Source organism: Etheostoma cragini, chromosome 5, assembly GCF_013103735.1.
Source record: "Etheostoma cragini isolate CJK2018 chromosome 5, CSU_Ecrag_1.0, whole genome shotgun sequence".
Taxonomy (NCBI): Eukaryota; Metazoa; Chordata; class Actinopteri; order Perciformes; family Percidae; genus Etheostoma; species Etheostoma cragini.
In genome coordinates, this window is record NC_048411.1 from 8,597,205 (window position 1) to 8,623,946 (window position 26,742).

Genomic DNA, 26,742 nt, shown 5'->3' on the forward strand with positions numbered 1-26,742 from the left:
GCAATTTTTCTTAAAAAAGGATTGTTTTATTTATTTATTTCAGTTCTGTATAGACATTCATGTCATCCAGAAGATTATTGCTGTGGACTTTGGTGAGCCCCTGAATAGTCCTCTAGCGCCACCATGAGGTTCACATTTCTGGATTTGAGTGAAATGTCTCAACAATTTTCAATTGTTTTGAAATTTACCATTATCAGGTAAAAAAATGTAATTTGTTCAATACTTTTGATAATGACTAAATGCTTCCCATCAGCTGTAGTGTATGGTTAGTGCTCATTAGCATGCTGCCGGTGAACATGGTAACCATTATACCTGCTAAATATCACCATGTTAGCAGGCTGACGTTATAGCCGTATACCCACAGAAGCAACTATAAGTTACATCATGTTTCTCTTTCGTCTTGCACCTTTCCCTTTTAGGACAATCATCTACACATGAAAAGGAGACAGGAAGTTCCCCCTGCTTGCAGATGTTACCACATTAACATGGGAGAGGCCTGATATGAGCCTCTATCAACCATGTCACTTCCCCTGCTCCCTGGCTCAGCAAGAGAGAAACTGCTAAGCTGCCATTTTACACTCACACATGTGTAGGGGTTGGGTTAGGGTTCTTTCTGGATGGTTAGACTTATCTCCCCTTCCATGCACATTCACAATGTATACGCCGCCAGATGGCCAGAGAATACAAAGCTGCTAATGGTACCACTTTATCATGTCTTCGCTCCGCTATACATCTGTATGTTAACATTGTACAAATGCCATACACAAAGCGTTCGATTAATCCCCATGTCACGCATAAAAGGAGAGTAAAAACAGCTCTTCATGTTTGCATTTACATGTATTTATTAGTTTGTAGAGAGGGAAGATTACAGATTACAGATGAGCATGTGGTTAATTGTAAGCAAGTTATGAGTTCAAATCTGAGAGAAACCTATGCAATTCCATCTGAGCCTGCCCCAGTTCAAACCGCACACACACACACACACACACACACACACACACACACACACACATACACACACACACACACATAAACACACACACACACACACACACACACACACTCACACACACACACACACACACACACAGGTAAATAGTTTGACTCTAGTAATACATTACTGCTCCCATGTGGTGAAATGGGATCTGCTCTTTTTAAGGATCGATTCAGGCAACTAAGAAAAAAGAACATACTTTCTTGCCTTACCCACCCAGATTTATCCTGTTAGTCCAGGGAATGAACCGACAACCTCCCGGGTACAAACACGCTTCAGTAAGCTTTATTCCACCATTGCCAAAATGATAGTCCAGTGTGTAAGAAGAAAAAAGTGTTACTAATAACATTAATAATATCTATGTTCCCAATCACGTGTGTTGATATAACAGGCAGTATAAGTCCACCCAGAGGCAGGTTAAGTCCACCCAGAGACATGCAGTCTGGGCTGGCAGACATCTTTGCAACATGACTCCTGTCAACCAGTCATACAGTCTAGTCTTCTTTCAACCAGTTGCTCAGGCAGATAGCTTGTTCAGATTTTCAGATAATAGAGCTGACCTCTTCTTCTGTCGAATGTGGCCTGCCAAACTTAACATTGACTTTTTATGTATATTTATTTCTGATTCTCAACGTGTCTTCATGTTGATATGAGTCCCAGTTACAAAACTGTAACTGGGAGTACAACGATCATGTACAAGTTCAAGACTAGTAAATTATGGGTTTGACTGCCTTTTCAGGGCACTTCGATTTAAATACTGATCAGAATACAAAACTGATAGGTGTGAAGGAGTTGGAGAAGTTTGGCTAGCTGTTGGCCGAAGCAAGTTATTATTGACGCTTAAAAGGAGGCCGAGAGAAATTGTATGGGTTGCAGTTTACAATTTGAGGGCCGCATGGCTGTGACATTCATGGGGCTCTCTGATTGGCCGGCCGGCCCAATTGGCCAATGAGGGCCTGCGGCCCTTCTGGCATCTGCCCAAATTCCAGATTAACAGTCCGTCACTGCCAGTATCCTATCACAGTGTGACAGTGAGCCAGCATAACACCAGGGGCTTTGTTTATAAAACTGTAATCTGAAAGATTTTGTGGGCCAAAAAGTCTGAATTTTCATTCGCAAAAACAACCTTCTGATTCATAACACCTTGCGGCTTACACCTGTACAGAATTTCCTCATCATAAATACGGACGTACATTAGCCAACCTTATGCGGCAGTGCACTAGCCTCACGCTCCTCCCAATGCTGTCCCATATTTGTCCTAATAAAGTCCATATCAGTCAATCAATGGATATTCCAGCCTTGTAAAGGAGCCTTAGATAACCAATCAAGACTCTGTGAAAATGGGGGAAAAAAACATGATTCAGTGATTTTGAGATTGAGGTGCTCTTGCTAAATATTCAAGCAATGCCAAATCTGCCATGCTGTTGATTGGTTGCAATACACAGGCCATCGGGAACTGTAGGGCTGTTTATTTATTGTCCTGAACCGGTAGTGGATTGGAGTCATGTTGGCTATCATCAAACCTAAGTTCTTTTAAATTAAAACTATAATTTCTGTCTCCCCCCTGAGGAACTCTAAGTAATGACAACAACAACACTGTTGGCGGGTCCACATGACACAAGCCTTCCGTGATTGCGCTTCACCCTCACACATGATGGACTCTTCAGAAGAATAAATTATATCTTCACTCGAATTTCTGTGTGTGAAAGTTGCTGGACACCACTTGTCTTCTGAACATAGTCATACTGAGAAATACAGAGAGAGCGTTATATGGAACCGATAGTCTTAATTAGCTTTGTATCAACTTACTGGGTAATGGCTTGTAATGGACGTTCATTAATGTAAAAACGTTACGCACTAAAGCTTTAGGGGCTGAAGACTTTTCTTTTTGATGCAGCCATTTTAATTGTTCATTTCTTACACTGCACTGTAACTTTTTTTCTTGTATTTCATACCTGTCTTACCCTGTTTAGCAGCTTTCATATTCTCTTTAACAAATGTTTTTATTTGTTTTTAACTGTTCTTCAATGTTTTATGTTAAGCACTTTGAGATGCCTTTTTGCTGAAAAGTGCTTTACAAATAATGCTGCCCGGCCCTGCCCTGCCTGTTGTGTTGGTCAGGCCATGATTGTGCATATACCAAGTTGGAGATCAGTGTCAGTTTCCAACACGGACTCTATTTTTAGCTGGCGAGGGGACTGGGTGACCCAGTCTGACTGCAACACGTACAGACACACTTCACTGAGACCCCAACACTTGTTCACCTGCTGGCTGTTTGTTTTCATGTATGGTGTATGGCAAAGAGGAGGTGAGTTATAAATACTTTATTTCCTCATTTTAAAATGATACTGCAGTATGGAGGTTTATTCCCCTCTTCTATGTACTGTGATTACTTTAAATTTCACATTTACAGCATCTCCACACCGCCAGAACAGATTGATGTGGCTAAGGGAATGGCTTTGCTGCTTGGTGCTGGAGCTGTTACCTGTGTCCTACTCATCGAACATCCATCTTGGTAACTAGTGAAGTGGCAATTGGAGAAGACCATGTGTCAGTCGGAGGTGCCAGGAGCTAGAGTGGGCCTGAACAGTCCTGACCCGCTGGTGAGAGAGGCTTTTCTGATGGCCCATGACTACATAGACTATGTAACCACAGGGGGGGCAGATGGCACCATGGGTCCAGCCCCCACAGCCTGCACCACGGCCCTGCGCTTTGCCGGTGACGAGCTCCTCAACCGCTTCCCCATCTTCTTCCGCCGCTGGCCTCGGGTCTTCCAGGACGTGACGGCGAACACGGCCTGCCCCACGCTCATGAGCATCCTGGACGAGCACTTCTTTCCACACGTCCCTGGGGGGCGGCGCAGGGACCTGGCCTGGAGCGCCGTGCTATCGGTGTATGTGCTGGCTGGCCAGATGGCTCTGCATTGCCAAGAGAAGGGCATGCTGGAGGCCCTGCCAAAGCTGAAGGAGTGTGTGGGGTCCTATGTGGAGAGGGTCATCTGCCCTGAGATACGAGACAAAGGAGGATGGGTAAGATTAAAGGGCAATTTCGGGATTTTTCACCCTATTTTTACATGCGTTTGTGTCTAAGTGACCAATGCGAACAAAATGATGACATTGGTCCAGTATTGAGTAAGAACACTGTTAGCGGGAGCTGTGAACAGTTTGGTTTGAAATGTTCTAGGGACAGAGACGCATTCATTTTTTTCTCTCTTTTGCACAGGTCATATTTTGAAAGACGCTGTCCTGTTGCTTACTAATGTAAATTAATGAAAATGGTTTAATGCAGGTCCTCCCTAAACAATGATCAATGATTACCAAATTTCTCTCTCATATTGCTCCTTATAACCACCAAAAACTGTCCAAAAATCTAGCCCAAAATCTGATTATTGTGGACGTTATCTGACATTAAGCGTTTGTGCTTGACATTTTCAGCAGGGCGGCGGAGCGGCTGTGGGTTGACTCCCCACGGTTCACATGGGCTTTATAAGTCTTAATGTGTAAACAGCTTAACGTGAGTTAATGTACCTAAACCACAATCAACCATCACCAAATTTCTGTTTTTTCACAGTTTTCAGAGTTTTGAGAAGCAATATGAGAGTGAAATTTGGTAATCATTCATTATTGTTTAGGAAGGGCCTTTATTAAACCACGTTAAGCCTTTTCCTCACCATAGGCACCAATGAAGAAGAAAATGTTAACTTGAGAGAACTTCTATAATCGTTGGATTTAGCTTTTTTGAAAGTGTTTCATGAGAAGATATGGCCATGAAAAATTGGGTGATAATTGTTGTTTATGTACATTGAACCACGTTAGAATGTATGCATGCAACAGAGAAGCGTGCAGCCAGCAGCAGCAGAGTTTCTGTGCCTGCCCTGTGGGGATAGAGATTTTTGTGGATTTGTTGGCGTCTGTCGCTCAAGAATTATACGTGTTATGAACTTTAGTTTTTTTTAACTTAATGAGCTCGAGATTTTCAAAAGAAAGTGGTGGTTAGAAAATGACTCATGACAAACCAAAGAATTTAACAAATTGCGGCCAAGATGACAACTTTTACTGCCGTTAGCCTCTAGCTACTACAGTTAGCAGTGGACACTAATATCACCAAACATTGCCAAACCCACCAGATTAAGAAATAATTTTTTGAAGGTATGGAGCCAGCATATTTCTAGATGTCTATGCGTGAATTAAAACTTTATTTTAACCAAACCAGAGTGGTGATAGTTGGAACAGTGGACCGACGAACCACGACGGCTTTTGATAGTTTTATTTTGTTTTATAAGTGTGTTCTACATTAATAAATTGACTGTTTCTTCAGATCCAGTCTGGTGGGTTTTGCGATAGCAATTTCGAGAATGTAAAAAAAAAAAAAATTACTCTTGGGTTGACTTCTGTAGGAATCCTTTCCGTTATGTGGTCTAAGACACTTAGAATATGAATGTGAGCATACCAGTGGTAATAACAAGCACTTTTAGTGGATGTAAATTGGAGGTGCCCAGTTGCCCATCAACGTTACATTGCAGCTTGACTTGCCACTGCCAACTGCAGCGGTCTTCCTTAATGCCGGACCAATTTCAACATTTTTTCACATCAGTTACTTAGTCACAAAAACATGGGGAAATAGGATTCAGGTTGAAAAATACCAACATTACCCTTTGAACAAGCTGATTCTCTTAGCTGTATGTGACATTCATTAATGCAACCATAATGCCATTATAGGATAGGTTATTTCATAAAATATTTGATTAACTAACTCAAACCGCTGCCATCTTGCTCCATCATGTCAAACTGTGAAAACCCAGTTCCCTTAAAAGAGCGCTGCAGTGATTTAATGTTGCACATCAATAAATATCTAGGACATGCGAGACACACATTCTAAAAAAAATGGTTTAAATTGAAGCAGCAGAGGCAGAGATATTCGTTTAGTCCCTAGCATGTGCCAAGCTCCAAAAAAGCTGGATCCTGCTCCTCCCATAATGCAATTTGGTAGTATCTTTAATCAGAGCCTGGTTAAAGCCCACTTCTTTTAAACTCCATGGCCATGTTTTTGCCACAGACTATCTGTTAATAGTTGTCCGCATGCCCAAGCAGAGAATACTCAAGTAAGGTCACTTTAGTAATTTACTCAGAATTGGCTTGGGGTGTCAGTTGCCCAGTCTGTTGGAGTTGGGAAGTGAAGGGTTGCCGGTTCAAGTCCCCGTATGGACCGAAGTATGGAGTGTGAACTGATTGAAGAGGTGCCTATAGGCACTGCCCAGGTGCTCTAGTAAGGCCTGTACAGCAGTTGCAGCCCCCTCATTTACATCTCTCTGTTTGTGCATGTATAGGACCTGTGCTTGTGTGTGTATTTCAGGCCTGCGTAATGTGTTATAACAACAGAGTAAAAAAAATTATCTAAAAAAAGTATAAATGAAATTGGAATAGACTCTCAAACGACATCTGTTTTCACAGGTTGTGCAGTGATCAGTTCCCGTAAATTGTAATTTGACTGTAGCATTAGGGATGTAACGATGCATCGTGAAGCGGTTGAAATAAAAAATCGAATTACGATGCAATTTATAAACGGCCTAGGGCTTTAGATTTAATATTGTTTGACTTCAATCGTCGCTACGTCTTCTAAGTTCGACACAAAACAGGGGTTTCTCCGCCAAAATGTTTTTTTCTAATTTTAATCCAATTTCCTGCATTTCTACATACATCTATAGGGACTATGGAGATACAAAATCCAGGTAATAATTCAGTTTATCATAATGATGAATTCTTCTAAAAAAAAAGGTACTAAAGCATGTATATGAAAAAGATGTCTTACTTTCTTTATTGTTTAAAAGAGGGACGTATAAATAAAACAATACTACCAAACGTATTTGAAATTGGAAAGCACGCCCTAGGATACCATGCACTGCAGCTTCTTTATTTGACCAGAGTTTGATGATACTATCTTACCCTTTTTACTGTTTCACTGAGGTAGAGGTAATTTGATTAAAATATACATTTAATTAGGAATATGCACCATATAAGCATAACTATAAAGTTTAGACGGGTCCCTTCAACATACAGTAAGAAATGCTACGCTGAGGCTCGTTATATTTACATTGAGGTTTAATGATTCATATTTTGAAACAATTTTTAATTGTACAAATGACCATAATCTACTCTACCTCTGTGCAACTCAAATTCATATTAAAATTTACCTATATTTGCACAAGATACACAATTTACAACTCCTTTAATTTCTGAAAACAACGGACATTATATTTAATTGGTTTCCACACACTGAATTAAAAATAACAATTTAAACCAAACAGCCCACATGCTGTTGACCACCTGCTTATTTACTTCCTAAATGATGTGCAAATGCTCTCTTAATGCAATGAGGAAGGAAGATGCTCCACAAGTACTACTGATTACCGGTATTTTAACAGGACATCCATTTATCAGTTTATTGTCCTAACTTGTATCATTTCATTTGAAACTTTCATCAACCCATTTGTTTCTGACAGAGTGGTTTTGTATCACGCTTTGGAGAGAAGCAGGGCTTGGAGGGCCAGGTGAAGAAAGGGTGCTGTTGGACTCTGCTGGCATTGGCCACAGGCATCATCACCTACTTCTTGTGGAAAAGAATAGTTTAGCCAACACTGCCACCTAGTGACCACAACCAAACCTCTCCAAGAGTAAACTTTATGAAAATGTCAGGAGAATGTTAAAGTGTCTTTTAATTCTCAAGAAACTTGTCCAGTAACTGATACACATTAGTATAATATCACTGCTGGAATACTTGGTAATAGTGCAGTAACTGATACACATTAGTATAATATCACTGCTGGAATACTTGGTAATAGTGCATGTACAAACTTGTGATGTAAGGAACGTGCCAAAAGTTTTGAGCTAAATGTTTAACAGTTTGACTTTATAGGTTCTGCTAATTAATCTGATCTGCTCAAGGTCAGCTGTGTACCAAGTACACATGAAGAGCAAACTGGCATGTACTGCATTTTTGATTTCACTTATTAAAGACTTGTTAATTGCATTTGTATGGTCAGTTTTTCAGAGCATTTGACATACCCATTTAACAGTTCTGAGGCATTGTACAAGTCATCTTGTGACCCTACCTGGCTTTATAATGCAAGTAATCATTTATACTTCTACATTTCATGTACAGTGTAGAGTAGCTACTAAAAACTAAATATATGTAAATACCCAAGACATTAAAACAAGGCATGCAGAGTTCAAAAACTCTGAAGATTTTATTAACATGAATAGCAGACAACACTTAAAACTGGACAGACATGGAACGTTATTACACTGCAACTTCAGCGGAGCTTTGTAGAAGTGACACATTTAGGCCAGCTCCTCCTCACCCTCCTCCTCAAACTCTCCCTCCTCCTCAGCAGTGGCATCCTGGTACTGCTGGTACTCAGACACAAGGTCGTTCATGTTGCTCTCTGCCTCTGTGAACTCCATCTCATCCATACCCTCACCTGTGTACCAGTGGAGGAAAGCTTTGCGCCTGAACATAGCAGTGAACTGCTCAGAGATGCGCTTGAACAGCTCCTGGATGGCTGTGCTGTTGCCGATAAAAGTGGCAGCCATCTTGAGGCCACGGGGAGGAATGTCGCAGACGGCGGTCTTGACGTTGTTGGGGATCCATTCAACAAAGTAGCTGCTGTTCTTGTTCTGCACGTTAAGCATCTGCTCGTCGACCTCCTTCATGGACATGCGGCCACGGAAGATGGCAGCCACGGTCAGGTAACGGCCGTGACGCGGGTCGCAGGCGGCCATCATGTTCTTGGCATCGAACATCTGCTGAGTGAGCTCTGGCACAGTGAGTGATCTGTACTGCTGGCTGCCTCGGCTCGTGAGGGGAGCGAAGCCTGGCATGAAGAAGTGGAGACGGGGGAATGGCACCATGTTTACAGCAAGCTTACGCAAGTCAGCATTGAGCTGTCCAGGGAACCTGAGGCATGTGGTGACGCCGCTCATGGTGGCAGAAACCAAGTGGTTGAGGTCACCGTATGAGGGGGTTGTGAGTTTAAGGGTGCGGAAACAGATGTCATACAGAGCCTCATTGTCGATGCAGTAGGTCTCATCTGTGTTTTCTACAAGCTGGTGCACCGATAGTGTGGCGTTGTAGGGCTCAACAACTGTGTCCGATACTTTTGGGGAAGGCACCACACTGAAGGTGTTCATGATGCGGTCAGGGTACTCTTCACGGATCTTGCTGATGAGCAGGGTGCCCATACCAGAGCCTGTACCACCACCCAGGGAGTGCGTGAGCTGGAAGCCCTGAAGGCAGTCACAACTCTCTGCCTCCTTCCTCACCACATCAAGGACAGAGTCCACCAGCTCTGCACCCTCTGTGTAGTGACCCTTAGCCCAGTTGTTGCCAGCACCACTCTGGCCTGTAAGACAAGAATCAATGTCAAGCTTTAACACATTATTAAAAGTCACATAATTAGCAGCCTAAATTCTCTCAACGAAACGACAAAAAAACAGAAATTTACCAAACACAAAGTTGTCGGGTCTGAAGACCTGGCCGAAAGGACCAGACCTCACAGAGTCCATGGTGCCCGGCTCCAGATCAACCAGCACAGCACGGGGTACATATTTTCCACCTACAACAGCAAGTCAGGATTAGGGAAATAAATGGCAAAGAAAAGTCTGTACTCAACTCTGCACAAATACTTACCTGAGGCTTCATTGTAGTAAACATTGATCCTGTCCAGCTGCAGGTCACTGTCACCATGGTATGTACCAGTTGGGTCAATACCGTGCTCATCACTTATCACCTCCCAAAACTGTAAGACAAAAAATACTTCGCTCTAAGAAATGACAGAATTTAAAAATCGTGCAAAAATATTTTATTTAACCGTGCTTTTTAATTTGACTGCTGGCTTGAACACTAATTTTCCCGCCGTGCAACATTGGCGCGCGCGGCCTAATCCTCTATTGGCTGCAACTCATGGGTTATGAATTTCAAAAATCCTGCTACGTCACTAACCGCCTAGACCGCCTACTCCAAGCGAAAGCCGGGCGCTGTTCAAAGGGTATTGCCAAGTCGCGCTAGGCCTCAATTAGCAGGAACGTTTCAAAAATCTAAATATTTGACTTTAATTTGGAAAATGAGATTTACATACAATTATACGACTCATTCACTATATGTTACAAATGTAGGCGCTTGTTATTTTGACAATTATAACTTCTGTTTTTTCGCATTGCACTAACGTTAGCCAATCGAACAAAGGCGACAGTATCCCAAAAGGTTAGCTAGTTCGTCAACGTCGATATATAGCTAGTGTTTCAATTACTATGTAGCCAGCGGTTTAATAGTCTGCTACATGGGCGTTACATTAAATTGATACATTTAAAAAGATGCAAAAAAAAAAAACGTAATAGCTTTATTAGTCTATACTTTGACAAATTGCGACCCTAAAAACATCCGAAAAGGAAACTAGTTCAAATCAAAACGTTACAAATGCAAAGAGTAAACAAATATTCCAGGGTGTGGTTCGTGGGAAGTAACGTAACGTTACGGTTATTGGCACAAAGCACCGGCTTCTAAAGCTGAGAACACGGCGTTTCTGAATAAAATCATTCAATTTAGAACTACAACGGCAAATAAAGTTTTACTGACCTTGGCACCAATCTGGTTTCCGCACTGGCCAGCTTGGAGATGCACTATTTCCCTCATTTTTCTTTCTGGAGGTGGTTTAGACCTTACAACGACTGATATCGTCTCTCTTTATGTGTGTGAAAAGCTGCTCAACCCTCTGTTTTATATTGCAACAAGACCCGCCCTTTACGTCTAAGATCGAATGTGTATTGGCTGGTTTTTGAAAGCATCAGCTACAGACAACATTTTACACCAATCAAATGTTTCAATGCTTATCTGCCATTGGTCTAATCCACTTGTCAATCATATTCATCTCAAACGTGTCACTAACGTCTAATCTGAAAACGTTGGCCTACTTCCTCATGATGGCGGAAAAGAAAAGCGGCACTGACAACAGATTTAATTCTGCATTTAACACCCGCATTTTAGCGTTTGTGAAAGACAGTGAAACATTTGTTTACGACAATAAAAGTAAATTGTTTTAATTTGATCCGTTGTAAAACTACTTAGTGGACCGCTAGTTATCCACAGTCCACGTGGCGGACTAACGTAACAGCATAAAATGGTCCAGTTTATCAGAGGCTCGCTAGCGGAAACGCTGGTAACAGAACAGGAACGACCATGATTTCCAGTCATAGTCATGCGCCTTTAGGTCAACGAGTCTACAGTTTTACATTCAAGCTAAGCACAACAGCAGCTAGGCAATATTTTCAGAAACTGTAGGCTAAGGGACAGTGATATTTGTGTGTGTACAGAAGGGCTATGAAAATAATATTAACAACCAAAAAGAGCTGTGCAGTGCCCTGATATTAGGCTTTATCTATCAGGGCGCACCAAAAATCCTAATTATCATGTGTGATGGTGATGGGCCAATGCACACAGATTTGACCAACTGATTCATAATAATAATAAAAAAAATTCCCAATTATTTCACACAGGATGTTCATTAGGCTACACCAAACCTCTAGCCCATATTATGTAAAGTGCTTTCCTTCAGTCGGAAGAGTACTTTAACCTGTCATAATCATCTTTTAAAGCTTTCGTCTCAGACAGAGAATCTTGCAGATTTATGGCGGATTCTTAAAATAATGTAAGACTAAAAATATTAGAATTCAGTTTCAATGTAATGTTTAAACAAAGGACATGGCTCAGACACAGGATGCCTGGAGAAAAGTAAAGCCTGTATGTGTTTGTCTGCCATAAAGCATGGGCCTGATGGGCTTGTTATTAGTTAATCTGAATTCCAGGAGAGGATGTGGCTGTGACACCAGCTCTTCTGTATGGGCCACAGCCATGTCTCTAACAACTGAGAGAGGGGGGGTTCCTAGGTGGTTGTTGCCGTGACGATTAGGCTTTCTCACCGGGTGTTGTGGACTTTCGGTGCCTTAGTACAGGGCTTTATAAGCTTTCCATGAACCTCTCCAGCCTTTAGCACAGTATCTATGCATACCATACATTTTTATGTAGATTAGTAGTTGTGCAGACTAGTACATAGGCCTACTTTAGGTTGTTGTATAAATAATATTGCATTGAGTGAGTCTCATTAAATCTAAATAGTAGTATTATGAATTTTATATTCACACAGCTTGGGCCTAGATGTTTTTTTACAGGAACACCACTGCTGTGCTTACCATGTCATACATACCAGTATGTAGGTCAGGCTTGTAGTCTCCTCTGTGTGTGCATTGTAATCTGACACACAAAGGCCTCCTCTGTTTGCTCCATGACAGTGCCATGTCAGAGAGGATGAATCAGGAAAATCATGATAGGTCTGCGGACAGTAAAGGCAATGAGTCTTTACTTTTTTTGGCAGACATCTATGCATTACATGTTATTTCTGACAATTTGTAGAACATGTACATTATGCTTGAATAAATAATACCCCAATTAACAAAACCTGTTAGAAATATTAATATTTAAATATATCAGCATCAGAGTCTAAGACAAGCCTGACTCTGGAGGTAAAACTGAGATCGTCTCTCATACTCAAATTCATATTCTGCTTGTTCAACGGTTGTTTTGTGAATTGCTCTTAAACACATTGAGAAGATTTTAGTTGCTATTTTTTTGGTGCTTGATGGTGATGTTCCTTCAAGGGGCTGGTTAAAACCTTTTTGGGGGGTGCCAACAATTCACTTATCAAATGTACTTTGTAATTTCTCAAGTCAGCGCTGACAACTGAACTATTATCGCTGAATGTTTTGCATAGGCTCAATATGTTTTCTTCATAATGCAAATTAATTTTTAGGAGGCATGCCAACCAGCCACATTTGGTATACTGTAGGCCTACATCATAACTGAGGTCGGAAATTGTCAAATAATAATAAAAATAAACACTAAAATGATCTGCTGGCATTATAACATCAAATGAGCAGGGTTGCTTTAGCCATGAATGTCTAAAATAGAGGCTACATGTAACCATGGACCTTAATATGCTTATACTCAGCGTTCCAGTTCATCCCAAAGGTTTTGATGGGTTGATGTCAGGGCCCTTTGTAGGCCAGTCAAGTCATAGGAGAGTCATTTCCTTTTTTCTCTCGAGGCATCGACAACACAGCCGACAGGTTAGCCTCTCCCTGTCAATACACGTGCTGGAAAGAATTTTGCTAATGTTTTAAAGACAACGCCAAAATATTCAGTGAGACATTCTGGTTTTTCTTTGGATGGAAATCTATGGTCGTCATCAGTCCTTCACTTACCAATCAGCATTAATTAGCAGAATGCTAGCGTGTTATGAATAACAACGACTCAACCTGTAAAAAATCGATATTTATAAACACTTGTTCATTCAACTGTAATCCATGTTGAACTTGCAAAAACTGCAATCGAATCTGAGAGTTTTCATTGACAATCAGGCAAAAGAGAGTCCCATTTGCTTTGCACCACGATCGCCCCCAGGGGAACTCCGGTGGAACTGCAACCAAATTCGGTACAATGGGGCATAAAAGGGAGTGAACAGGCTTTCCATAGACTTTGGTAAAAGATATTTGGCAAAAATAAGTGAAATCCGGCAAAATCTCTGTCATCAACAAAGCAATCCGAGGAACATTATGGATATAGAATAGGGTCAAGGAATCTTTACTATACTGTGTAACATATGAGCATATTTCAGTAAGTGTTCCAGATTTGGTGGATCCCTTCTTTGATCTCAGTCAGTTGTGTTCCTTTTCAGTACGCTTCCTTTGTGCTATTCCTGATACATTATTCATTGATCTCTTTGTTTGTGGCGAGTGCATTGAGTGATTTGAGGTGACAGCTTGTGCAGGTCAGCTGGAGATTAATGCATGAGCATTTCAGTGCATTAAAAGGAGATTTTGCTGTTTGACGCTTTTCATGAGTACATTACCTCATGATGAAGCACTTCCCACAGTGTGCTTGCATACGGAACCGTACAGTGTGTCTCTGTGAAACCCTGTTGAACCAGCGCTGCTTCCCGTGACTCAGCATGTCTCAGAACACTGCAGCATTCAGCACTCGGCCTCCAGCAGCTAAATCAATATTAATAAACAAAGGAAACAGATGCTGCTGGGATAGACACACCCTCATCAGAGATTGTAAGGCTGAATCCCATTTCTGTCTAACCCCTAGCCCTTGTCCCTCTAAAACCGAGTGGCAAGGGCTAGGGGTAAAAACATAACCCTAAGAAATGCCATCATTTGATCAGGAAACGTTTTTACTTAATCAAACCGTAACAGAATTACAGGACAAGTGGCAAAGAACCTAGTCTTTGGAACTAATTTAAATAATATCCAGATCAAGTAGATTGAATGTAAGGATGTAGAACTTTCATTTCAATCCCAAAATATTTCACAGGGACTATTTCTTAAAAAGAAAGTAGTTCCAAATTGGAATCTGTTGATTGTGTGTTCTGTGGATTTTCCAATACATTGTTGGACATAGTTTCTGGAAAAAATGTTGCTGATTTTATAAATTTTATTTCTTGGGCCACAGTTATATTTCCCACACGCATTGGATCTATGTTAATCTACACGGTTTTGAATGAAAAAAAACAAAAAAAACACCAAAACAGAAGGGCAAACTTAATGGTCATCTCATATTTCTGGGCTACACCTTCAAATAATAAAGTCAATTCAATTATTTCTCTCTTAGAAAAGTGCATAGAAATAAAAGGTGAATGATTGCTATCAGTACCGAATAAACAATATTTGTAAGCCTACTGTGTAATAAATGCCACCTTGATACTGTATGTACATTGTAAATCAGTGATTTCTGAATGTTTAATGTTATGTTCCCCTTTGGAGCTGAAAATATACAAGCACGTAAAAAAACTTGTAACTGCTTAATACTAGGCTGTGAAATATTTATGCAGTCATAGAAAATCTCATACAAACACATAAACGCATTTGAGGTCAATAATGGACCAGCTCGGGGAATGGTCTTCCAGTGTGGACTGGTGCTGTTATGTACATACTGTGGGGAATGGGGTTATTGGGGTGGACAGGTGTTAGACAGGAACAGCTGGTCTCATGTAGCATGTCTGCTCAGAGAACCACTGATTCACTCTCATATCGGGTTACTGACTCCCCAGTGCCGCAGCATTCAGCTGTCTTACATTCTGCTGCAAACCACATCACTTTCAGGCCATACACACATCAAACTGCGATTGTTTGACTGCAGGTTACACCCTGAGCTGGCTTTGAAGAAGATGCTGTGAAATACAAAGGCTCAGCTGAGAAAGAAGCAGAATGAAAGGAGTCTTTACAGAGATGTATCATTAAAGCCTAATTTGAATTTAGGCCACTGATAAAGATAAAAAAAAAAAAAAAAAAGTGTATTTAAACATAGGCTACATGAAATACGTAATCACAACACTTTAACCAATAAAGCAAAACATCAAAATTGAGTTAATTGTGGAATCTCACTTTCTGTGATCCTAAATAAAAATGTGTCAGCAATAGAGACGTATAAACATGTTTGATCATGTACAGTAAGTAGCAAACCATTTTTCTTTTACTGGACTCTTGTACAGATACTTTTAACTTGACAGCTAAAGCCAGAAAAACTAGCCTTAGTAAAGCTAAAATTAAGGTAAAAGTAGTTTTGCCTGGCTGTTATCTGACTAAAGATGCTATCTAAAGATTTTGAGGATCGGGGGTCTTTGTAATAAGTTTATTTATTCCATCTAAATAAATGAGACATTAGCCCAGTCATTATGGAGACAAAAGCTAACCTCTTGTTACAGTTAACTAGGTCAGCAGAGTTACCGCCATCTTAGCTTCCGCCTTAAAAAGCAAATCATACAATTAGGCCAATTTGAAATTTGAAATTGAACATGCATTTAAATGTATTATATTGCAGATTAATTTATCAAATTAATTTCTATAAATATTAGCTAATAGTACACTAACAGCCAGCCACACGGCCAAACAGTTACGTTATGAAGCACATTTTAAAATGGGCAAGAAATCACATAGACAACCCATTTTATTTGTAGATATTGCATTTCCACATTCCCTAAAGAATAGCCAAAGGCAGAGTATCTGCATTACATTAATATTATGTGGGCTATGGGGGTGAAATGATCAGCCTAAATTAAATCTATATATATATATATATTTCTATCTGATCTTCAAAACCGTCAACCTTTTTAGCTTCAACCCCCCTGCTTATGTATGGTGGAATATAACTGCTTCTGTAGGGAGGAATACATGAATAAGGAATGAGAGCCTCCCATTGACAACAGGAAATGTAGATGAATATGACAAATCTGTGTCAAACTGCATTACAGGCATATAGCTTCTATAGCTCTACAAGTAAGGCGACATTAGCCATAAACCCATATTTAGAGTGTAATAACTGTATATTTGCCCTGCTTTTAAAAGGTTATAGAGGGAGAAATGCATCCTTACATTGACTTTTTCCCCCATGCGTTCGGTTTCTTTAAGAGAGCTGTGTCTGTTTGGCTGCTCTCCAGAGAGTTCGAGCCAGGAAGTCCATTTGATGCTAATACAGCCAGACAGTCACCAGCAGGCTATGCACAGCCACAGCCCCACAGTGTACAGCGTGGTCCAGGGGAAGTCCACGATGCATCTGCCCATCCTGCTAACACAGGATATCACGTTACAAAAACACTACATAATGTTGGGGCAGGGCTGCAGGCCCAGCTGGCAGCAACTCATTATACTGTACCATACTGTTCTGTATAGATTGTATATAACATAAGCTAACTTAATATATATATATATATATATTATATAACATATAACATAAACTAACTTAATGTGTTGCATGTAGCATGACAGCATTATCGTATAAATCATCAACATGTAATCAGCAAAAAGGCTGGCCGTCTCTAATGACCTTACAACTGCATTGCAGACTTCCCGGTAGACGGTTGCTGACGGAAAAATCATTTCTGTCATGGTAAAATGAAAAGGGGGAGGGATCATGAAGTAACAGGCTTTATGGGAAATGTGGTCTTCATTAGAGACAGAAAATTCAGAGGGGTACGCTGTCTCTCTGCAGTGCAGTGATTGCCAGGAAGCTCAATTACTTTGAACTTTTGTTGTCCCTCTTCTCTGGAACAAAGTACCTGATTAAAGTAGGTCTGTCACATCTGTCTCTAGGTTTAAAGGCTAACTTCAGAATTTTTTTAACCTGGACCCTATTCTATGTTTTTGTGTCTAAGTGACTGACAGGAACTTTTTTTTTTAATTGGTCCAGGCGTAGACAATACAAGGTGTAATGTAACATTATTGAGCACCTTCAATTTACCTCCAGTAAAAGTGCTGTTTTGGCCACTGACCGGCTCAGATTATTGTTCTAATTGACTAGCAACATTATGGTAATGATTCATCCAGAGATAGACCTTTTTTGTTAAAGAATAAGATTATTTTGTTACATTGCAACAGCCCCAAAATGTCTATCGTAAAACTGACCAGACTGTTTGAATAAACAGTAATTCCATCAACATAAAAACGATACATTGAAAGTCGAAAGAAACAAATAAAATCATTAAAAGTCTTGGTTCATCTATCCACTGCTACAACAATCACCACTCTAGCTCGGTTGAAATAAACTCTTAATTCACACACTTACACATGGAAATATGCTGACTTTACACACTAAAAGTATTCTTTATTTAAATGGAGTGTGATGAGTTTGGCGATGGCCATTTCTGTCTGTTTCTGGTTCTACAAAAGGGATCTTACTAGTCAACAAAAAGTTCTCTCTGTGGGGATTCTTTACATAATGTTGTCACACAGGCCCTTAAAACAATGTGAGCCTGTCAGTGGCCCATTTAGTGGACAGAATTTGATGGTGTGCATTTGCACTGTAGGGTTACATTACAGCTTGGTTGGCAGCTGCCGGTTAAAGCGTCCCAGCTCAATACTGGACCAATTTTAAAGCTGTTTGTTATTAGTCACTTAGACACCATTGCATTGGGAAATAGAGAAATTACCCTGTAAGCCATGAATTACGACAATTTTACATGTCACATAAAACTGACAGTACAATGTAGTGAAATTCAGTTGGCATTTAACCCATCCTAAACAATAGGAGGAGTGGACACATACAAATACAGCACCCAGGGAGAAAGGACACCTTGACACGTGGCTGGAGGAGGCCAGCATCAAACCACCAACCTTATGGTTGGGAGGCGACCATTTGTCCACTAATGCCACTTCACTTGTGATTATATTAGAGCTAATATAGCCCGATGTGAAGCATAACTGTGCATTACTGTAGGTTACCAATGTCATTGAGAGAGATTATTTGCTGTGTACGGATAAAATGAGTTCTATGTATCATTAGGGTCTGCTGACAAGGAATGTATGCATCCCAAAGCCTAAGCTGGTACAAGTTGTGTATTTCTTTAAACCAATCCCAATTGTCTTTTGAGGCGCAGGATGTTCCAGACGCAACAATGGCGGATTTTGGACATTTGCACCCTGAAAAGGAAAACATCAGATACAATTTTAAGTTAACAATACAAGGAGCTATAGAAATGAGCAGGATACATGGTTAAACATCACCATGTGTACTTCGCCCATAGTAAATCTCAACCAATCAGTCTCAAAACGTCCCAGTTAGAAATTTACTATAGGAACTAATCAGGCCTGCTTTATTTTACTGTCTACATTTTTTCCCCAACTTGCCATGTGGGGCACCGTCATGCCAGTGCCCCCTTCGTATGCTTCCATTTGGTAGCATGCTAGCTCGGAGGCTGATGTTTCCTGTATAAAAAAGGGTTTTGAGAAAGGCAACATCCAGAGAGCAGAAGGCGAGGGACAATGCCCAACAAATGGACTTCGTTGATCCAGACTAGGATTAAGGTGGTCATCAAATCCCGATACGATCAGACACGGACATAATTGTATGTTCATTGTCATCCAGATCCAGCAACCCTCTCAGTGCATACATACCCTGAAATGATCATGAGTTTAATTCTTACAGTAAACATCTGTTACTGTGATCACATCTGTGACCCTGCGATGACGGACAGGTTTTCCCAGCATACCATCCTGCTCCTTAAACCTGGACAGAGGACAATAGGCGAAACAGGGAGACAGAATACATCCATTATTACTACAACTTCCTCCTCATACATCTCATTTTGGCATTTGGTCAGTTTCTACCTCTGTTTGGTTAGCAGCATATAATGCAGCCCTACTTTCCAGATGTCGCAAATAGACTGGAGAGGCAGTGATCTAATGTGCTACAGTTCCATAGTAAGTTGTAAATAAGTCAATGCTTGTACTATATTTTTGTTTCAGATTTTAAGTTGTGACAACATTCCAAATATGAGCACAATATTTCTATACCAGTTAAAAACAAAAATTAAAGTTTTTCTTATTCTAATCTGAAAACAACCACAAATCCTGAAGTTGATTGTGTGGCTGGTTATCATTCTTGGTTATGGCAAATTAAGTCAGGGTGTGTTGTATAGTTCACCAGTATTTTTTGTAAAATCAACATATGACTTTGTAACTTAACAAAATTGCAGGGCTGCCAGCTTTTCGTGGAGTGAGATTTGGGGGGGGCAACCCATATTTTGCCGTGTACAAAGCAATATCTTTGGATCTTTATCCTTCAGGGTTTAAATTGGGATTTGTTATATGTGGGGGGATGGGGATCTTCCTAGTGGGGTCTGGGGGTATGCCCCCCCAGGAAATAAAATTGAAAAATAAACCATTAAATGGCACTTTCTGGAGAGTTTTTTTGCCAAAAAATGGAGAAATCAAGTCTTACTTGATATGTGCAAATCTGTAGGGTTAAGAGCATTTGCATTGTTGTAGTATCAACAGGTATTAAGGCATTTAGCATTTACATTTTTTACATTATTAACTTCTTATGATATAAGAACTGACCCAGACAATGTGCCAAACATAATGAGCAACATGAAGAGACAGTAGCATATGTCAGCAACAGCTGAGAAGATTTGGGTCTGTGGTGAACCGGTCCAGGGGTCCCTGCCTGGTGTAGGGACCAGGGACCCAAAGTTAAATTCCTGTTGAGGGATTAACTAAGAGTAAGACCCCTGAAATTCCAAAGAATAAGAACCATTGAGTTACATAGATTCTTATCCTTTAACCTTTGAGCCGAGGTTCAGTAATGTTTGGACCTCATCCTCTGTAACCCACTTACTGTATTTACTTTTTGGGAAAATAAAGACTATTTGTTCAGTTTATAAAACATAAAATTAATTATTTACAGTTTCACTTAGAGATGCACCGAGGTTAGAGAAGCACAATAGTTGCCCAACGTTGCAGTATAGTATATATAGTATAGTATAGTTTTGTATATATAGTATAGTATAGCTCAGATGTGTTTCATCAGATTTTTGCTCATATTTACAACTTTGTGCACATTCAAAATATAACTCCTCCCATCTCTGTCGTCCGAGATTTGGAGAGTTGTAATATAGTCTGCTGTGCATGTTATTGCTCCGCTGATATGGTGGATCTCATTCAGACCGTCTGACAGACACAGAGGCCCATTTGGGTCTCTGGTCTCTGACATAGTTTAGAGGAGGCTGTACGCTCCTCATCATCGGAGGTCTGCACGGATGCAACGCGTCACTGCCCACAGCAGAGCGGGTCCGCTAACATGAACTGAAGCTGCTACACTACCAGCCGCGCTGCTCACCTCTATCTTTACAGAGAGAGTGGTCACGAAGCGACGGACGGTCTGTGATACTCAGAGCTCGTACCTGAAGCAGAGGGAAATGCACCTGGGATGGCTCGTGAAAAAAATGTTTTCAGTTTGCGACATTTCGAAACTTCCACAGACAGGGAGCGCTCTTGAACCCCCCACAGTCTCTGAAAGCACAACTAGTCGATCGCGAGTGGCTCAACAGGTAGATCTATAGATAAACTCATCTTTCAGAAATTTGACCGACCGGGTTGACGCTTCATCGTGGGAAATCGGGGGTGTGGCGTGTGAGCGTGTGAAACCAGTCGAATGCGTGTGTCTCACGGCCAATGCGTGAGAGTTGGCAGCCCTGAAATTGCTGTGACAGATGTGCACTGTGTCATACTTTTTACATTTCATAAATAATCTAACTTTCACTCAGTTACAAATTAGGAACAGTTTTTTTTGTTTTAACTGAACATTGGAAAGCAGACGGTTAATGTTTATGCTGACATGTTAAGCTACTTATTTTTTTGTAATTGTATGTTGATAAAAGTGATTTAAAAATATTTAGTAGTTTTTCATGTTATAATTAAACAGTTTCAAATGTCTTTGAATCACTGAGAATACAACTAAACCTTGCTTTAGATTGTTACTTAAGTTACAGTACAAGTTACAGTAGCCTACAAGTCTACAGTCTTAGGTCTCCAGTTCCTGGAGACCTAACCAGGTCCTGCGGTTCAACACGCAGAGCAAAAAAGTACATTGTTGTGTTATGCTGCCACATAGTGGTACGTTTTGGAATTTTTTCACATGGACAGTAGATTTCACAGCAGCTCAAGTTACTTACTGTACACTTTGAGAAAAAATAAAAAATCTTTGGTCTAACTTTAAAGGTAAGTTTGTTTTAGCTATGAAAGTAGCAATTGTTGATTTTGAAATGAAATCAACATAATTTTTGATGTTTTCAAAAAAGTCATGGAATTTTTTTTTTTTTACATTCTTTGCATAGGATATGATGAGTAACACAGTGGAGCGGTGTCTCTCGCCCCAGTGTCAGCTGGGATTGGCTCCAGCTTCGGGCAACCCTCTAAAGGTTCCACAGTTACACATAATGGATGGGTGATGAGCAATTTGGCATTCTTTTGATTAGTTTTAGTGACAAATTAAATGACTAACCAAGTTAAAGTGTGTTTGATTGTGCTGGATCACACTTCGGAGTGTGTTTCACAATGATGACATTTTTGGACAAATGGAGTGCAGAAGGTTGGGCGATTTTCGGTGGCGTTTCCTGTTAAAAACCAAAGATCTTACTCTTCAACAAAAAGGCCTCTGTAGGGATTGTAGTGGCTGTCCACAAAAAATTGCCACTGCAGTAAATCTGAAGCCCTTTCTAACTCTTGCTGGTGCAAATAATGAGGTCCGCCGTCATACAGTTAATCCTTTATTCCATAAACAGAAAAAGACTGACTTGAAAGATTAAGACGAGCAGCCGAGATCTAAAAACATCACTCACAGCTGAGGTTAAAAAACTGTGGCTTCCCAGATCCAGATTGCTACCTCCCCATCACCTGCGAGTCCAATTCTAACCTCTGCTTAGCACTTCCACACAGGTGCGCAGGTGACGTATTGAACAAACCATTCACACAGACCTACCACCCACATACACACAAGCAGCACCTATCCAAATAGCTACACCACACCAGCCCCTAATTGTAACTGTATAAAAACATAATTCACCACATTAATAGTGGAGCCTATGACACAGTCAATAATGTCAATAGTGCAAATGTGGAAATAACCTCAAGGTTTAGATTGTAGCTTTACAAATCAGCCTCCAGCAGAAGACAGATCTTTAAGGATTTGGACAGACCGTACCCGTCCCTGTGTGTCTGGAAAGGTCTGTAACACTTTTCCTAACAGCCACGTTCCACGAGGGGCAACAGAGTCCACCACAAGAACAATGTCCCCTGAAACAATGCTCCTCTTGTCTTTTTACCACCGTAGCAATGCATTCCTAGCGTTTCTGTAGCAGTGGTATGTACTCCGTAATCCATCTGTGCCAGAAAAACGAGGAACTGAACTTGCCTTCATCGCCATCTGGTGTGGAAAAGTACTGGAGGTAGAGCAGATTTTCCTGTTAACAAGAGATTGGGAGTCAGGGGTTCCAAATAGTTGTGATCATCTGACGTTTTTGTGAGTGGACGATCATTTAGGGTAGCTTCCACCTCACACTGAAGAGTTTGCATCCGTCCTCATTTGCAATCACCTTCCTAATGTACTTTAGCACAGTTCTGTCCATCCCGGATATTCAACTTTTCAGCTGTGGTTAAAACTCCGCTTTCAGCATTCTGTCAACTCTTTCCGCAAGCACAGCAGCTGTTTCTTCCATCTTGGGGTTGTCCCTTTCTTTACTGGAGCAACCTTCCTAAAATGAAGGCTAGGTGAATCTTCTAACAGTTGTTCTGCAGCCTCAGGTACGAAACTGTGCCGTAACCATCCTAGCACCAGAGAAGGGATTTAGTGAAGACACTTATGTTTTTCAAAATCTTTTGGGTTGATGCATCTTGGCACGCTGAATATACCTAGCCCTTTTAGGTTTTCTAGCCACCAGACCCACTGCTGAGGAATAACATCCCAACTGTAGCTCAACCTACAGAGGTTTTGCAGCATCGACTTGGCAAGTAAGGTAAAAAGGTGCTAGAAATCCAATGGGGTCATATACTGACCTCACAAAAGACAAGGTACCGCTTCTTGTAAGTGGTCTTTCCTGAACTAGCATCTTGAATTGGAAGGTGCCAGTTTCTTTACACCATTACAGTTCCAATGTTGAAATCCAATCCTTCTAATTCTTTGGCCCTTTTCTCTAAATGGCCCTTGTCTATGACATCACCAAGGAAATGAACATATTCCTTCATAAATGTATTTTTCTCTGATTCCTTTTTCCGGCAGAGGACTCTTTGTTCAACAATATGGTTGTTATCGGGCATGACAACATTATCCTTTCTGAAAGGTAATCTCAAACAAATGTCCGCTGTTAAGTTTAGCTGAACTTTTCATGATTGCCATAAAGTTGAAATCTCTTGATATTTCTGGCTTATCATCTGATGATTTCTTAAAGTTGTGATTATATTGCTTTAACAGTAGGTTCTCTATGTGAGCAGTTATTCTGTTAGTTGTAATAGTGGGCCAGCTGCTCTCAGTGGTCCATTGATAACCCAACTGAGTAAGGTTCAGACATCATAACGTCCTTCTCCATTGCTTTGTCCACTTTCCATGGTTCCATTACCTTTGAAATATTGGTCCCAATTAACAGCTCCACATCACCAATAATTACAAGAATTTCCACAGAGCTTAAGTGTGGCCAAGCACTTGACTCTTCCTGTCATGAAATGTCACTGGCATCTTACACTGGGTGTGCACTTCAAGCAATGAAAAGTAGGTGTTACCATTAACTGCAGTTGTCTTCAGTCCTGAGATAACGTGACTGTAACGACCCCCAAAGTAACGGTGCAAGTGACTTGCGACTCCCCCCCCCCCACTATAAACATATATAAACAGTGCGCGCAACCACGCCCGCACTATAGGCGTATGCAAACATGAGTATAATGACAACACCAAATAACACAACAGCCATAACATTATTTTATAGTAATTTACTCATTACTTTAATATGAACCTCCCCTAATGAGATGGATGTGCAGTATGTTTGGAGCACAGCAAGTCCAGTCTTGGTTTAATGTTGGAGACCGCTACTCGGAGATCATCCTCCACATTCAACCGCCATCTGTATTTATTTTTAAGGTACATCAGTGCCGAGAAAGTCTTTTCGGACAAGTAGGTAGTGCCAAACGGCATCATCCCATCCAAAGCCGCCCTGGATAGCTGTGGGTATTCCCTCACAACCGCAATCCAAAACTCAGCCAGCGTCTTATTACACGCTGTCTTCAAGGTTCGGTTGCTGGACAGTCCAACCAACGCGTCCTCCAGCTCGGTTTCACATTATTTGCTCTCGTTTCAAATCAAAAGAGCTGTTCCCTTTTTGTTTACTTGCTTGGTTTTATTTAAAATTTAGCCACTAGTTTTATCTTGAGTTAAAATCATGGCTAACATATGCCATTTCTAAATCTTTTAAAAAAAATGTATTTTATTTCTGGAAATAAACTGGCGACCCCCTGTCTCTGGCTCGCGACCCCCCTGTGGGTCCCGACCCCCACTTTGATAATCACTGCTTTAAAGTATACTTGTGAGACTTTGTTTCCTTCTTTATACTTTGGTGTTGAGGTATGTGTGAATGTTTCTAAGAGTGGATTGGAAGCAACAGACACTTGTCTTTCAAATAAGTCAACAATATCAGTGAAACCTGCTTCATGACTGTGCTTCTCCCGCAGCTCAGTGTTTCCCCTCAATCCACAGTATACGGTAGCTTAGACAATATCATGCATATTGGACGGCTTATTCATCTCTGACACATGGCTGATGTCTGCCATAGCATTACAGCAGACAAACCAAAACGAAGTTTCTATGTTTTCTGATGGCCATCCAAGAGCTTTCTCCATGTATGCAGTGGCTATTTTTTGCTCATTTCAAAGCATTCTTGTAAAAAGGTTTCTTGCTCTTTGATATCCTTTCTGGTAGCATGTGTTGACAGTTCTTAACCAGCTCTCTATGTTGTTCTTTGGTAACTACTCCAAAAAGTATAAACAGTATATGCTGGTAGCACCCGTTCTTTCCACTCCATGCAAAAATGCTCTGATAAATGTGCTGTACTCAAGAGGATCTCCATCAAAAAGGTGAGTCTATCCCATGGAAGAAAGGATTATGAAGACTATTGTTGCACTAGTACAGCTGTCATTTCATTTTGTTGTTGCATGATGAAAAGAAGATTGCCTTGGTCCAAATAAGCTATCATCAGGTCAACACACTGGATGGCTTCCTTTGTGTGATGTGTTGGACGATATGTTTCCTGAATCCTTTGAGGCATGCTTGGTTGGGGATTCAGAATATGAGCTTTTGATCCAACATGGATCTCGTCCGTCCCGTCTCATCCGGTCCCGTCTCATACGGAGGTGTGTCCAACGGTAAATCCAGAGGGTCAAAAATGCGAAATCGCGTATAATTTTCCAGATGGATGGTTGTGTTGACAAGATATCTATGATAGATCCTTCTATAGCTGCAACTTTGATTTAAGTTGCAGCTATGGAAGGAATTTCTCTCCCGACAGAGGTCAAGCATTTGGTTTGGTTTTAATTTCTTTTCCCCTTTCATACAATACAACACAAAATACGATAGAACCGCTGTGGAAGAAAAATACAATCGCATTCTGGCCCAAGACCGGGTCAGCAGAGATACGCAGTCGAATGCAGGACGGGTCCCAGAGACCCGAAGGCCGATGCCGCGGTAGTAGAAAACTACAACCGCATTCTGCCCCGGGTCCCAGAGACCCGACAGCATTCTGCCCCGGGGCCCAGAGACCCGACAGCATTCTGCCCCGGGTCCCAGAGACCCGACAGCCGAGGCAGCGACTAGAGCTACAGTCGAATGCTCTCGCCATGCTGATAAGCAGTTATTTGCAGCAATGTCCCAGTGAAGTGTGAAAACAATATAGAATATACAATTAAAAAGTCTTGGAAAGAGTGTAACATGTTTATTGTTGTAGTCTTGTTGTTGTGAGTGCAGATCGTGGATTGTTATCCCTCCTCAGGAGATCCTGCCGTTAGTTGCCAGAAACGGCTGCGTCGCTGATGCAGGTTTCATCAGATGCAGCTACGTTAATATGGAACAACCCAACCATAATATTCAGAAATGAGCAAACTATATGTATGGCAAAATGGTTACTTTAACAGTTTTTTAACGTTTTTCAATTGATTGCAACAAATGTGGTCACGAATTTACCCGTGACTCCATCTGGAAAATTATTTGCGATATCGTAATTTTGACCCTCTGGTTTTACCGTTGGACACAGCTCCGTATGAGACGGGACCGGATGAGACGGGACGGACGAGATGGGATGCTCCAGGCTGCAGCCATACCCGTCTCATTGG

The 26,742-nt window shown here is 41.0% G+C and overlaps 2 protein-coding genes and 1 long non-coding RNA gene across 3 annotated transcripts; 1 reads left to right on the forward strand and 2 right to left on the reverse strand.

The window, feature by feature from the left end:
* Positions 1-3,168: 3,168 nt before the first annotated feature.
* bcl2l16 (BCL2 like 16) lies at positions 3,169-7,660 on the forward strand. The gene is made up of 3 exons (XM_034871820.1): positions 3,169-3,302; positions 3,408-4,023; positions 7,494-7,660. Exons 2-3 carry the CDS (start codon positions 3,541-3,543, stop codon positions 7,620-7,622), a joined length of 612 nt encoding a protein of 203 aa, XP_034727711.1. The 5' UTR covers positions 3,169-3,302; positions 3,408-3,540; the 3' UTR covers positions 7,623-7,660.
* A 558-nt stretch (positions 7,661-8,218) lies between these two features.
* Positions 8,219-10,890, reverse strand: tubb2b (tubulin, beta 2b). Its single transcript, XM_034871814.1, has 4 exons — positions 10,625-10,890; positions 9,680-9,788; positions 9,495-9,605; positions 8,219-9,392 (listed from the first exon to the last, which is right to left on the reverse strand). The coding sequence occupies exons 1-4, from the start codon at positions 10,679-10,681 to the stop codon at positions 8,332-8,334; spliced, it is 1,338 nt and encodes a 445-aa protein (XP_034727705.1). The 5' UTR covers positions 10,682-10,890; the 3' UTR covers positions 8,219-8,331.
* A 2,237-nt stretch (positions 10,891-13,127) lies between these two features.
* Positions 13,128-25,979, reverse strand: LOC117944740. Its single transcript, XR_004656642.1, has 3 exons — positions 25,969-25,979; positions 16,759-16,762; positions 13,128-13,179 (listed from the first exon to the last, which is right to left on the reverse strand). It is a non-coding gene; the product is annotated as an uncharacterized LOC117944740 (long non-coding RNA).
* Between the last annotated feature and the right edge of the window lie 763 nt (positions 25,980-26,742).